Genomic DNA, 13,995 nt, shown 5'->3' on the forward strand with positions numbered 1-13,995 from the left:
AAGCTTGTTTCAATAAATACTTCATTGAAAACAGAAAGTCACAAAAACAAAATGTTTTACGAAAACCGACGCTTTTTACGCTTTTCGCCCTTTTCTACTAACCACTAACCCAACTACCCACCTTTAGCCCAAGCCTAACCCTTCACCCAAAAAGTCCTCTTGATATTTACAAAGGTATAAAGTTAAAAAGGAGGAGGATTGATTGCTTGGCAAACTTATGGTAAGAATAAGTTCCATGCCGCTCTCGAGTGATTCACTAAAAATACACCTTCGGCCGAGTGTGAGTGATTTCTCCCGTGAGGTATGTGAACCTGTATATAAATGGAATTTTAGAAAGGCATGTTATGCCTTAATAAATAATTTACCTTATGAAAAGTTTTTAATAAATCATGACGAATAGGATTGTAAATAAGTAAAAATAAAACCTAAACAATCTTGGAAAATCCCGACACTCTATGACAAGCCCAAAACCTTCTCTTCTACCCATTCCATTTGGGAGTGTAAGCCACATATTAAAGAGTTTTGCTTGAGGACAAGCAAAGATTCAAGTGTGGGGATATTTGATGTGTGTAAAATGCAACATATAAATTACATCAAATGTGGCATAAAACTAACCCTTTTTAAGTACTAATGTTGGAAAAAGTGTATTTTTGTCTTCCTTTTGTATTTTAAGGATTAAATGAGCTCAAATTAACAAAAGAAGCAAAAAGACAGCTGAATCTAACATAAATACAAGAAAGGGAACAAAAGTGGACTGCCCGACCCCTCGACACCATCCTCCCAAGCAAAACAGAGAAGACAGAAGACTGAACACGCCCCGTGCTCAGTGAGCACGGGGCTGTGCCCAAAAAGCAGCAGAAAAGACAAACCTGTAGAAGCTTCTATTGCTCACCACGGGGCCGTGCCCAGTGAACACGGGGGCGTGCCTAAAGTACTGCAGGCGCATTTATTGTAATTGCGAATTACAATTAATGAAGAGAGATAGTGTCAGACGGGCACGGGGCCGTGCCCAGGCTTCTGTTCATCCTATAAATAGGAGTGCTTGGAGCCATTGCAACTCATCCCTTGGCACACCACCTCTCTCACACTTCACTCACCACCCACCACCACCATAACACCATCATCCACCACCATCATCCATTGTCCATCATAGAGTGTGTGACTCGTCTCGGGATCCAAGATTGATCGTAAGAGTTCTTGACAATCAAGGCCATGTTTGCCTAAGTCTCTTACATCACTTGGTGAAGACAAGTGTTTAGTATAATACATTTTATTTTTAATCTTTTGCACTTCTTAATTGGTTTTGTATTAATGACTTTAATAACTAGTTTCTTATGTTGAAGGTGATTCTTCCTTATCGTTTGTCCGTGGTGTCTTGGCATTATTTTACTGTCTATATAAAATAAAAGATTTTCACCATTCATATCTCCACGGTCTATATGGAGGTATGTTGGCTACCTGGTCGGGGGTTAAGGGAACAGTTTGGTAAGGGTCTTGCCCTTGTTCAGCGTTTAGAGGTCCTACAAGGGACCTGGGTCAAATTTAGTAGGACCTCCTTCAATACCCAAAGGTATTGGATGGCGGGGGTCCAAACTCTTTGACCCCCTCATAAGTTAACTACTATTAATACTATAACCCGGCTATTTAGGACTGTATCCCTGCTGACTCAGACTACTTAGTCGAGGGTAACGTCACCTCCAAAAGAGGGGCCTACCATAATTTGCATTAATAACTTAATTAATTATCTTTCAATAATCCGACCCTTTAGGATTGTATCCTTGCTGACTCAAACTACTGGGTTGAGGGTAACGTCGCCTTCAAAAGAGGGGCCTACTACAATAACTAAGATAATCTCTTAAACAAGTGTAAAAGTGCGAAAATAATCAAAGGTTATACTAACACACGAGTCGGATCCAAGTGATTCATCTTGTCTATCTGTTTTTATTTTTATTTTATTTTTCAGCACTTAGTTAGTTTTATTTTCTTAGTTTAAAAAAATCTTTTTCTAACATTTTGATTTGATTAGACGTTGAGGATAAACCGGTACTAAAAGCTCTTGTGTCCTTGGACGACCTCGGTATCTTACCAACACTGTACTACGTCCACGATGGGTGCACTTGCCCATATGTGTGTTTAGTGTTAGTAAATATCGTGTTTTATAAATTTAAAACTTGGCTAAAGTGTAAAAAGGGCTTAAAATATATACCTAAAACATATTACGCCAAACAGGCATCAATTACAATTTATACTGAAAGATGTTAAACATCGGGTCCTAAAATTATGCATGGAAATGTTAAAATGCAGAATGTGGTAACACCATGTTAGTAGCCGGATTCGAGATCGACAATCTCCAAATAAACGAATAAATAACAAAACATAAATAAACGCAAGACAAGTGTTTTGGATCAATTTTCCTCTTAACTGCTCAAATGCTGGTACAAGCTATTTAAATACGCAAGGAAGACAAGTTCATGCATGCGATAATACGGAAACGTGGGTGCAGTAATAAAGTAACTAATAAAGAAGGGGAATTCTATTGGCACACCTGATTATCTATTCGCACACCTTACTATTTCAATACGCATCGTATAGGCCTATACGATGCGTATGGGTTCAAAAGTCAAAAGTCAAATCTGCATGTATGGCGGCTGGCTGGACTAAAACGGGTCGTATTGCTTTGTTTTTTTACAAATTTTTGTATACATTTAATCATAGTTTTATAAAAGTTTAATAAAAGAATTCTTTTATTTTTAAACAAAAAACATTTTTAAAAATTTATCATGTCGTATAGGTTTGGTACATGTTTATTATAATATATTATCTATGTTAAAACCGTATTATATACTACACTTTTTTTAACATATTTTTGTAAACATTTAATCATATTTTTGTATAGGTTTGGTACATGCTTATTATACTATATTACACTAGGTTGCATTCCGTTTCAGACTCCTTTGAGTCTGTGACATCCTCAGCCCTGCAGGCGGCAGGACTGCAGCGTTATGCTACCGATTCTGATGATGACACCGCTATATCTGCTGTACCATCTCCTGCTCGTGAGCCTACACCTCCACATGATCCCGAGCATATCCACGATCCGGACCCTATTCATTTTGGTCAGCCTGATGTTGCACCTGTTGACCCTGAGCCAATTCCTGCTCATGACCATGTCCCGTTTGGGTTACCTGACATCGCACCGCTTATTCCTGACCCAGTTCCTGCAACTGTTGATCTTCCGGTTGTTGAGCCATTTATTCCTCCACCCGCACCCGCTGATGTTGCTCCTCTCCCTCCTGTAGAGTCTGATGTCCACCGCACTGATTTACCGATTGTTTTCCTTCAGGACATCCCTGCACCCCGTCCAGGGGAAGGTACTTCGGGTCAGCACCCTAGTTTCGATCCTTTTGCTTCGGCAGCTTTTCCTCAGATCCCTCAGACTGCACCGTTTGCTCCCTTCACTTCTTCACCGCTTGACGAGCCATTCCGATGGTTCCCACCATACTCTATGCCAATTTCAGACCCCTATCATCCCTCCCATTTTGTTGGCTACACACGGGATGAGTTGATTTTTGTCACACGCTGACTTTTGCGGAAGCGTGGGTTTATTTGGTGTGACTTCTTAATACCATAGCACAATCACAACAATGCTATATGAAAATAAAACACATGATAGTCATCCATTCATTAAGTTTTAAAAGCTACCACAACGCCATTGTTTTAAAAATTCGACACATAAAAAGAAATACAACCATGACATAATGAAAACATGTTCATACGACACGACAAAAGACTTGAATAAAAACACGGTTTAAGACTTGTAACCCGTCCAGGCAAGGGTCACACCTCCTAAACCTGGATGACATCATTACTCCCTATGCAGCTTAACACCATTGCACACTTGGCCAGATCCATTAATTTCCTGAAATACATGTAGTTTGAAAAATCAACAAAAGTTGAGCGAGTTCATGTAAAAGTGAGTATGTATAAACCTTTCATGTATGAATAAAAGTCCCTGGTATGTAGCAATAAGGAAAAAGAGATCACCAATGGGTTGCAAAGCCACTGGTATGTGTGAGAAGGTGCAGGAAAACTCAAACCTAGCAAATTTGTTACCGGGCTTCGGCTGGAAGACACCTAAATAGATCTATCACTCTTGTGTCCCTCGGTCCTAACAACGAGGATTTATGGCCTTAAGTGTTGTACTCACCCCTCACATGATCTAGTAGTAAACCCTCCCTACGCTAACCATACCATGTAAATAAATGTTTGTAATATTTGTCGCATGTATTTCACCCCCGAAGTATAAAACTGAAAACAGTAAAGAGAAAAGGGGGACGTGAACTCACAGAAGTGCGTATCTTGAAATAGTTGTCAATCCCGACTCCGTCTGCTACGCGACGACCTACACGTACTAATGTCTATTAGACGAACGGGCCGTGCCTTGGCTTAGGGTTTAATGTTTTTGGAAAAATAGTTAGGCAACTATTTCGTATTCACACTTCTTAATTATTTTATAAGTGTATTTCCTTCCTAAGGATGGGGGTATTTATACATGTACATTTGTAATTCCGAAAAATATATTTTAAGTCCCACTTAGAAAAATATATTTTAATCACTTGTCTAAAACATCTTAATTCCAAAATATATATATTTTTCCCAAAAATATTATATATTTTACTTCATACATTTTCCAAAATAATATTTTACCTAAAATACAAGTATGAAAGTATTTTTCTGAAATATTACATAGGCGACGTTTTAGCGTTTCGTAATACAACAATACTTGCGTAACTTAAATATTTATTTCGTGAGAGTTTTAGTATTATTTTAGAGTTGTAATTTCATGGTATTTACAAGTTATATTATTTTATCCTAAAAATAACGTAACTAGTTCACAAAATAAACAAATAATCACACAAGAGTTTTAGTATAAAATATATATCCTAAATATATATTTATCAAATTTTATTTACAAAAATCAACCTCCGTCCCTTAGTATTTTTGTAATAAAAATCATGGCGAAGTTTATTTTGAAAACCAAGTTAAAAATATATTTGTAGACACTTACTAGAAAAATACTTTCTAAGTGTTGAAACTTTAGAAAAATTTCGCCAGAGTTTCCCCTAAAAACGGAGGTGTCCATGCTTTTAAGCATATCATTTTCTTTTCGAAATCAATCAACAATCACCAATAATCAATCCTTACTTTACCAAGAGCAAAAATATATGTGTTTTATTCTAGTCATGAACTTGATATATTTCGAAAACGCGTAGTAACTTGGTAAGACTTTTAGTGGACCTAGTTACCTTCTGAAACATATTTATTTCTTTAAAAATCATTCTCTTAAAATAATTTAGTGTTTACAACTTGTAAGAAATTTTACAAAAATTTAACCCTTGAACCCTTCTTGTAAATAAAAGCTTTTTACACTTATTTTACTTACAAAAATTATGTAAGAGTATGTAAAAGTCATAAACTTTTAGAGATCGTTTCTTGAACTTGGTTTGTTTACAAAACCTTTTGTAAAAATTGAATTAACATACTCATCAACTTACTAGCTAGTTTATATTTTGTGAAAAATCATTTTTATCATGTTCATGTCTAGTTAGAAAGTGGTTATTTTTCATCACACATAACCATTTTCTTTTCTTGTTAAATCATGTTTCCCAACATTATTTAACAAGATCATATGGTGATTATCATCACAAAACCAAAAATCATCATAAGACTAACAACATACTCATGACTACATCAACTAGTATCATTTATCATCTTCAAGTTGAACTTTCATGTAGAGCTTTATGTTCATCATTCTTGTTCTTGTAATTTAGTGTTCTAGTTCTTGTGTGCTTTAAATATAATCATCATCTACATATTTTAACTAAGAAACAAGATGAACAAGGGTGCACACGGAACTTACTACTAGCACAAGGCTAGGGTAGAAACTAGTGATGAAGATGATGAGAAAAAGATGAGGAACAAGCAAGAACAAAGCTCCCTTGATGCTCCACAAGTAGCAAGCCTTCTTAGAATCACCTTACAAGCTTGAATGAGACTTGAAAATGGAGGATGATGGTGGTTTTATGGTGGTGATGGTGGCGGTTTGGGTGGAGCCGAAAGAGAGAGGAAGAGAGTGAAGTGAGGGTGTGTTAAGTGAGTAGTGATGGTTGTGATCATAGGGCCATACTTATAGAGATACTTTCCAATATATTGGCAACTACAACAAGATACTAGTTATTATAATAATGTGATTAAATCTACTCAAAATATATGAGGCATGGTGAAGATGATATGGTGGGGTCCCTTGGGACCGATTTCGGCTGGGGGAGGGGGTAAAGGGGAACATTTTGTAACTAAAGTGTAAATGGTAGTTAGAATTCAAGTGTTGAACTTATATATGTTATTTAATTGATTTTTTGTGGGTGTTAGGGTGTTCGGGGATCACGACAAGCCAAGAAATAGTAAAACAATGTGTCCTGCAAAAATTTAGTGTTCCGGGTAATGTCCGGTTATTCGGTTGGATACCGTTCCGTTAAAGTGTTTAATTATTCCTTAAAGTGACTTTTATATATATTTTTGCAACACAATTAATCCCCGGCACTTAGGAAAATATACAGGACCATTCTGATATATTTTTGCACCTTACTAGTATTTTAAAATGCTGAATTTTATTAATGAGTGCAGAATTCTGCATTTAAAGTGTGTTTTAGGCACTTCCCGGCACTGTAACTATCACCTAGTGACGCAGTTTTATGGTCCTCATTTCCCTACACTCCATACTAGTGTAATATCCTGTATTTGGCTCATACTGGCCTCAAAAACATTACATGTCTAGGTGCTGGCATTGTCAGCATGTCTCTGGGTTATCCGCTCACTGTGCTAACTGTGCTTTTGTGCATCAAGTTTGTCACTAATGTTTGTGTGTAATAAATAGAGTGACAATATAAAATGTGATGCATGTGTATGTATTTAACAGAAAACAGAAAGCAGTGTATTCACAGTTATAATCAAGCACAGTCATTAAGCACAAATTAAATGTTAATTAATTGTGCGGATACCTGGAATTGTGAGGGTTGTCACACTTTTATCTCTTCAGCTACAGTTTGAGGTATTGAGTCGCAGGGTTTTGGAGCTCGAGCTGACTCCACGTCCTCCACCTTTCCCTGCCAGTCCACATTTGTTCCTCCACATTCATCACCGTCTCCTTTTGCACATCCACCTGCTCCTCTTACTCCTTTTCTAGGTTTTGATGCTCGTTTCCTTACTGTCGAGCAGCAGATCAGTTACTTACTTCGCCGTGTATATGAGCTTGAGGAGGAGCTTGCGCATGTTCGCAGCTTGCTTTTCTTCCCTCCTCCTCCACCTCCACCATCAACATAGTTGGTTTTTGGTTTTATGCAGATTGCATTACTTTTGATGAGAGCACCACTATTGAGCCGAGACTGTGAAGCCTTTTAAAGACCACTTTTGACCATGTGATTTTTGTATATTGACAGACTTATTGGACTAGGGTAGTGTGACCCTATGTCCCTTTTGATGTGATACACTTTGTAAACAATGTAAATGTGGTCGGTAATTAATGAAAGCTCAATCGTCATGTTCTCACTAAACACATTGTTGGATTACTTTCTTATGCTATGATTGTGTTGTTGCATGATTGCTTGATATGATGATTGTTTATATATATGTACATACGACCTCTAGACAATTACTTATTTACTTAACAAATAAGACCCGACCTATCAAATCTTCTTATTAGAAGGAGAATGCCTCCTCGAAGGAACAATCAACTGCCCACGACCGAGGCAGAATTACAGGAGCGCATCTCACATGCCATCGCACAGCACGTGGCCCTTCACTCCGAACACAACGGAGGTACCTTAGGGAATAACCCACCTAACGGTAATGTTTAGTCACCTAAGACACATTACAATACGTTTGGACATTTCCAAGCGTGCTTTGCTAATGCTTTCTGTGAATGATGTTGCTTGTGTACAGGCTGTACCTATAAGCAGTTTTTGGACTGCAAGCCTCTGAACTTCGATGGCACAGGGGTGCCGTAGCTTTTGTGAGATGGGTTGAGAAGACGGATTCTGTTTTGCGAATGAGTTAATGTGCTCCAGAGCATCAAGTCACGTACATTTCTGGACTGTTTCTAGATGAGGCTCTGTCATGGTGGAACCTTCAGGTACAAACTTTGGGTGAGGCTGCTGCGTATGCATTGTCATGGGATGAATTGAAAGAACTGATGCGAAAGAAGTATTACTCCTGAGCCGAAATCCAGAAGTTGGAAACCGAATTCTGGAATCTGAAAATGGAAGGTCCTAAAGTAGCTGAGTATGTGCAGAGATTTCATGATTTGTCTCGCGTGGTTGCTTACTTGGTAGAACCAGAGTTTAAGAGGGTAGAACGTTTCATCTAGGGATTGGCACCTCAGATTCTGAGCATGGTGACTGCTTCTAAGCCCCCAACGATTACTGAGGCAATTGACTTGAGTGTGGCGCTGACTGAAGAAGCAATCAGGTTGGGCAAGTTCACGATTTCTGAAACAAAGAAGAAAGAGACTCATGTAGAGTCGTCTGGGGAGAACAAAAGAAAGTTTTTCAAATTTCAAGAAGGGTACTCGGGCGAATAATAACAATGCCAACAAGCGCAGAGACGCTAATCCGCCAGCTGAGGCATAGACTGGCGCTGCAAGTGCTGAAAACAAAGGAAAAGGGTATATGGGTACTCTACCAAAGTGTGATGTATGTCAGTTTCATCATGCCGATCAGTGCAGGTTTAGAAAGTGTGGTAACTTTGGAAGGAATGGTCATTCTAAGGAAACATGTTGGGTTGGAGTTGGTCGTGGAAACCACAAGGAGGAAATAGTAATGGTAATGGCAATGGTAACCGTGGTGGTAATGGGAATCAGAATGGTAATCAGAACTGCGGTGGAAACGGAAACCAGGCTGGAAACGGAAACCCAGCCGAAAATGGAAACCGAGGAGGACACAACCACAACAATAATCAGGGTGGTACTGGGAATGGACGCGGTCAAGGTTGCTTTGGTTGTGGTGAAATAGGGCATTTTAAGCGGGATTGCCCAAAGAATAACCAAACTCGTGGAAGAGTGTTTAACATTGGAGCTAGGGAAGCTCGCCAGGATCCGAATGTAGTTACTGGTACGTTCCCTATTAATTGTTAGTGCATGCATCTGTCGACTTCGTCTTGTATCGAGTCTTAGACTAGATAGAATAGATCAGGGCACGTTGTACGAGAAAATAGCAGAATTAGGTGTCAAATAGTCTTATTCCACTTGAAATAACACCTAGTCATTTCAAGCGAAATCACATGATATGATTCCGCTTGAGTTGTTTAATGGAGATTTCGCTTGAAGTGATGATTCCGCTTGAGCATGTTCAAGCGGAATCAGAGTGCCTATATATAGTGTGTCTGAGCGAAATCAGAAGTTAGTTGTGTAAGTTTCCGAATTCCATACCGAGGTGCTGCCGGTGTGAAGAGTGATTGTAATTGTTGTTATTTCAATCTAATCAGTGTTTAAAGTGAAGATTTAGCTGTTTCTACCTTTGTTTCTTAGTTTCCGCCTCTGAAACAAAGTAAAACTCCTCTGATCGACTCGTTCGGGTCAAATACACGATCCTACATTAATCAACATTTTGCATCTGTGCTATTTGATACTGGTACCGATTATAGCTTCGTATCTCTAGAGTTTAAGAATATACTTGGCTTAGTAGCAAGTAAGTTAGATATCCCATACTCGATTGAACTAGCTAATGGAAAGCTAGTAGAAGCCAATGAAGTGATTAAAGACGGTGTTATAGAGCTTGGAGAGCGTGAGTTTTCAATAGATCTTCTGCCAATTGAGTTAGGAAGCTTCGACGTTGTTGTTGAGATGGATTAGTTGTCGAGTAATCGTGTAGAGATTGTATGTCGTGAGAAGATTATCCGCATCCCGATGGCGAATGAAGAAACGATTGTGATACACGGGGAGAAATATGATACGCCTCTACGGATTATTAGTTGCTTGAAAGCACGAAAGTTTTTGCGTAAAGGATGTGTTGCCTTCTTAGCTCATGTCGTCGACAAAGAGGCCGAAGAACCGAAGCTCGAAGATATCCCTGTGGTAAGGGAATATCCTGAAGTCTTCCCCGAAGACTTCCTAGGATTACCTCCTCAACGACATGTCGAATTCTACATTGACTTGGTTCCAGGCGTCGTGCCTGTAGCCAAGGCACCTTATCGACTTGCGCCTTCAGAGATGCAAGAGTTATCAACGCAGCTTCAGGAGTTATTAGACAAGGGATTCATAAGGCCAAGCTTCTCGCCTTGGGGAGCTCCAGTCCTGTTCATTAAGAAGAAGGATGGTAGTTTTCGAATGTGCATCGACTACCGGGAGCTAAATAAGTTAACAATCAAGAATCGGTATCCCTTGCCGAGGATTGATGATTTATTCGACCAACTTCAGGGCTCAAGCTACTATTCCAAGATTGATCTTCGATCAGGTTATCACCAGCTGCAAATTCAAGAAGAGAGTATACCGAAGATTGCCTTCAGAACTCGTTATGGACATTACGAGTTCCTAGTGATGCCATTTGGGTTGACAAATGCACCGGCAGTATTTATGGATTTGATGAATCGGGTTTGCAAGCCGTATCTCGATAAATTCATGATCGTATTTATCGATGATATTTTGATCTATTCGCGGACAAAGGAAGACCATGAGCAACACCTCAGAGCAATCCTAGAGCTGCTAAAGAAGGAGAAGCTCTATGCTAAGTTCTCTAAGTGCGAATTTTGGATACGTGAGGTACAGTTCCTCGGTCACGTGGTAAATGAAAATTGTATTCATGTGGATCCCACCAAGATCGAGGCAATCAAGATTTGAGAAACCCCGAAGACGCCAACCGAGATCCGATAGTTTATGGGTTTAGCAGGGTATTATCGCAGGTTCATAGAGGATTTCTTCAAGATAGCTCAACCGTTGACCTCCTTCACTCAAAAGGATAAGAAGTATGAATGGGGAGACAAATAAGAAGAAGCATTTCAGCTGCTTAAGAATAAGCTATGCGATGCACCTATATTATCCCTACCCGAAGGCACCGACGACTTCGTGGTATACTATGACACCTCGCGTCAGGGATTGGGCTGTGTGCTAATGCAACGCCAAAAGGTTATTGCTTACGCTTCACGCCAACTAAAGGTCCATGAGAAGAACTACACGACACATGATTTGGAATTAGGCGCAGTGGTATTTGCTTTGAAGATCCGCCGACATTATCTATATGGTACTCGATTTACGATTTTTACGGATCACAAGAGCCTTCAGCACATATTCGATCAGAAAGAGCTTAATATGAGACAGCGACGATGGGTTGGGTTGCTAAATGATTATGACTGCGAAATCAAGTATCATCCAGGAAAGACGAATGTGGTAGCAGACGCCTTAAGTCGGAAAGAAAGGATCAAGCCCATAAGGGTTAGGGCTTTGGAAATGATTATTCAGACGGACCTCACGTTGCGTATTCGTGTTGCACAAAGAGAAGCTCTTAAGAAAGAGAACATTAAGGCTGAATATCTCTGAGGAATGGAGAAGAAGTTGGTACCCAATGAGGAAGGAACCTTGTATTTCATGGGACGTATTTGGGTTCTGCTTTATGGTGGTATTAGAGAGGTTATTTTTGATGAGGCCCATAGATCGAGGTACTCGATCCATCCAGGATCAGACAAGATGTACCAAGATCTAAAGGATTACTATTGGTGGCCAAGACTTAAAAGTGATGTTGCCATCTATGTTGGAAAGTGCTTAACTTGCGCCAAGGTAAAGGTCGAATATCAGAAGCCTTCAGGGCTTCTGCAACAGCCGGAGATACCCATGTGGAAGTGGGATCAGATTTCTATGGATTTCATAACCAAGTTACCCAGAACTCCCAGAGGTCATGATACGATTTGGGTAATCGTAGACCGATTGACAAAGTCTGCGCATTTCATACCAATTAGAGAAAAGAATAACATTGGTAAGCTAGCTGAGCTTTACCTAAGGGAGATAGTAGCACGTCATGGAGTGCCTATCTCGATTATATCGGACAGAGATGGACGGTTTGTGTCAAGGATTTGACAATCCTTTCAAGAAGCTTTTGGTTCTCAGTTGAATCTGAGTACAACTTTTCACCCGTAGACGGACGGACAGAGCGAGAGAACTATTCAGACGTTAGAAGATATGTTGCGTGCTTGTGTAATGGATTTAGGTGGCAGTTGGGATACTCATCTGCCTCTGGTTGAGTTTTCCTATAACAACAACTACCATACAAGCATCCAAGCTGCACCATTCGAGGCTCTCTACGGACGTAACTGTCGATCACCGTTATGCTGGGCAGATGCGGGTGACAGACAGATGGTTGGTCCCGAACTGGTTCAAGAAACGACTGATAAGATCATACAGATCCGAGAGCACATCAAGGCGACTCGTGATCGACAGAAGAGTTATGCGGATCAAAGGAGAAAACCCTTGGAATTTGAAGTGGGTGATATGGTTTTGTTAAAAGTTTCACCTTGGAAAGGTGTAGTGTGACAACCCGAACTTTCAAGGCAAGTAACGCTCCATCTTTTGACCCTTACTCTTCGTTATCTTCCTTTAATGCGTTAAAACATTTTATTCGTATAGCCCGCAATAGATTGATCGGTACACTAATTTAATAACTAAGGTATAACGCAATGGATCGCGCCTTAACTGGGCCACATCTTCATGATCGAGCCCAATGCACCACTCATGTTACTTCAATCTTGGCAGCCCATTTATTTAAATATAACCTTGGCCCAATATACCAATAGAGGTTTGGCAAAGAAAATCGGCCCACTGTGGAATCATTTACAACCGGCCCAACTTCCTTGCTTGAATAATCAGCCCAACACTTTTATCTTTATAGGTTCATGTATACGTATCCTAATCTAAATCAAACTCTGATTAAGTTTATAACTATAACAAACCCTACGCCATTATCAATAAACAACCATACGCCCTAGTCTCCCTCTGATCGCACATAGCAGAGCTTCGGTGAACTATCATCTTGTCATCCAAGAATTCGGTTAGTATTAGCATAACTTACTCTATTTTGTTGGCCAATAACTTACGATATTGCATGGGTTAATAGTTGCGTGATGATCTGTTCTTGATGTATACATGTAATCGGCCGAATGTTATAGGGATCATAATCTAGGGATCATGTGAGTCTGATAATTGTTGTTATTCATGTGCAATATGTTAATGAAACCGATCTTGTTCCATGTGAAAGTGTACTGTTTGATTAATAACCATGTGTGTGTTGTTTAGAAAGTGGCGGCCATGTTTTCCACAAAATAATAGCTTATCCTGTGCATGCGACCTTTTTGATTTGTTGATCATCTAGTGGACCGAGTGAAGGCCCGATGAGGAGAGCCCATTAAATAAAAGGTCCAATGGGTGATGAACACATATTAACATGATAAGTAACAGTTTCGGCCATGTATGTGTGTGTGTGCTGTTTTGAAAGCCTAGGCAATTAGATAGGGACCTTTCATAATTGGCGGCTACTGTTTTGATATTATACATGTGACTTTTGATGAGTTGGGCTGGGTAGGTTGGGTTGAGTTAATGATGGGCCGGTTAATGTAACAGGGTAGCTCACTGATCTATTGTTGAATATTAGTTGATTGGGTTTAGTATGTTGATTTGGGCTTTAACTAGTTAATCGGGTAAAAGGTTGGGTTAATTGAACAAAGGCCATCTCGATCACACACACTTGTGTGGATTTGTTGAACTAAGCCGAGCCGCACACGAGATTAAACCTCACGGGCCGGCTGCATAAGTGTGTTGGGCCGAGAAGTATTAATGGGCCACGTACATCGGCGTCCAGTTTCACCACGTTGTGCAGCCATACGAAACCGCTAGACCGCACTCTCGAGCGAGTATATTGTTAGACTATGAATGTGCATGAACATATGGACTGCTGTGATAAA

General features: G+C 39.8%; 1 protein-coding gene across 1 annotated transcript; it reads left to right on the forward strand.

Moving 5' to 3' along the window:
• The first annotated feature begins 8,827 nt into the window (after window positions 1-8,827).
• LOC110933334 (N66 matrix protein-like) lies at window positions 8,828-9,904 on the forward strand. The gene is made up of 2 exons (XM_022176564.1): window positions 8,828-9,164; window positions 9,711-9,904. Exons 1-2 carry the CDS (start codon window positions 8,828-8,830, stop codon window positions 9,902-9,904), a joined length of 531 nt encoding a protein of 176 aa, XP_022032256.1.
• Window positions 9,905-13,995: the final 4,091 nt, after the last annotated feature.

The sequence above is a fragment of the Helianthus annuus genome, chromosome 4 (assembly GCF_002127325.2).
Source record: "Helianthus annuus cultivar XRQ/B chromosome 4, HanXRQr2.0-SUNRISE, whole genome shotgun sequence".
Taxonomy (NCBI): domain Eukaryota; kingdom Viridiplantae; phylum Streptophyta; class Magnoliopsida; order Asterales; family Asteraceae; genus Helianthus; species Helianthus annuus.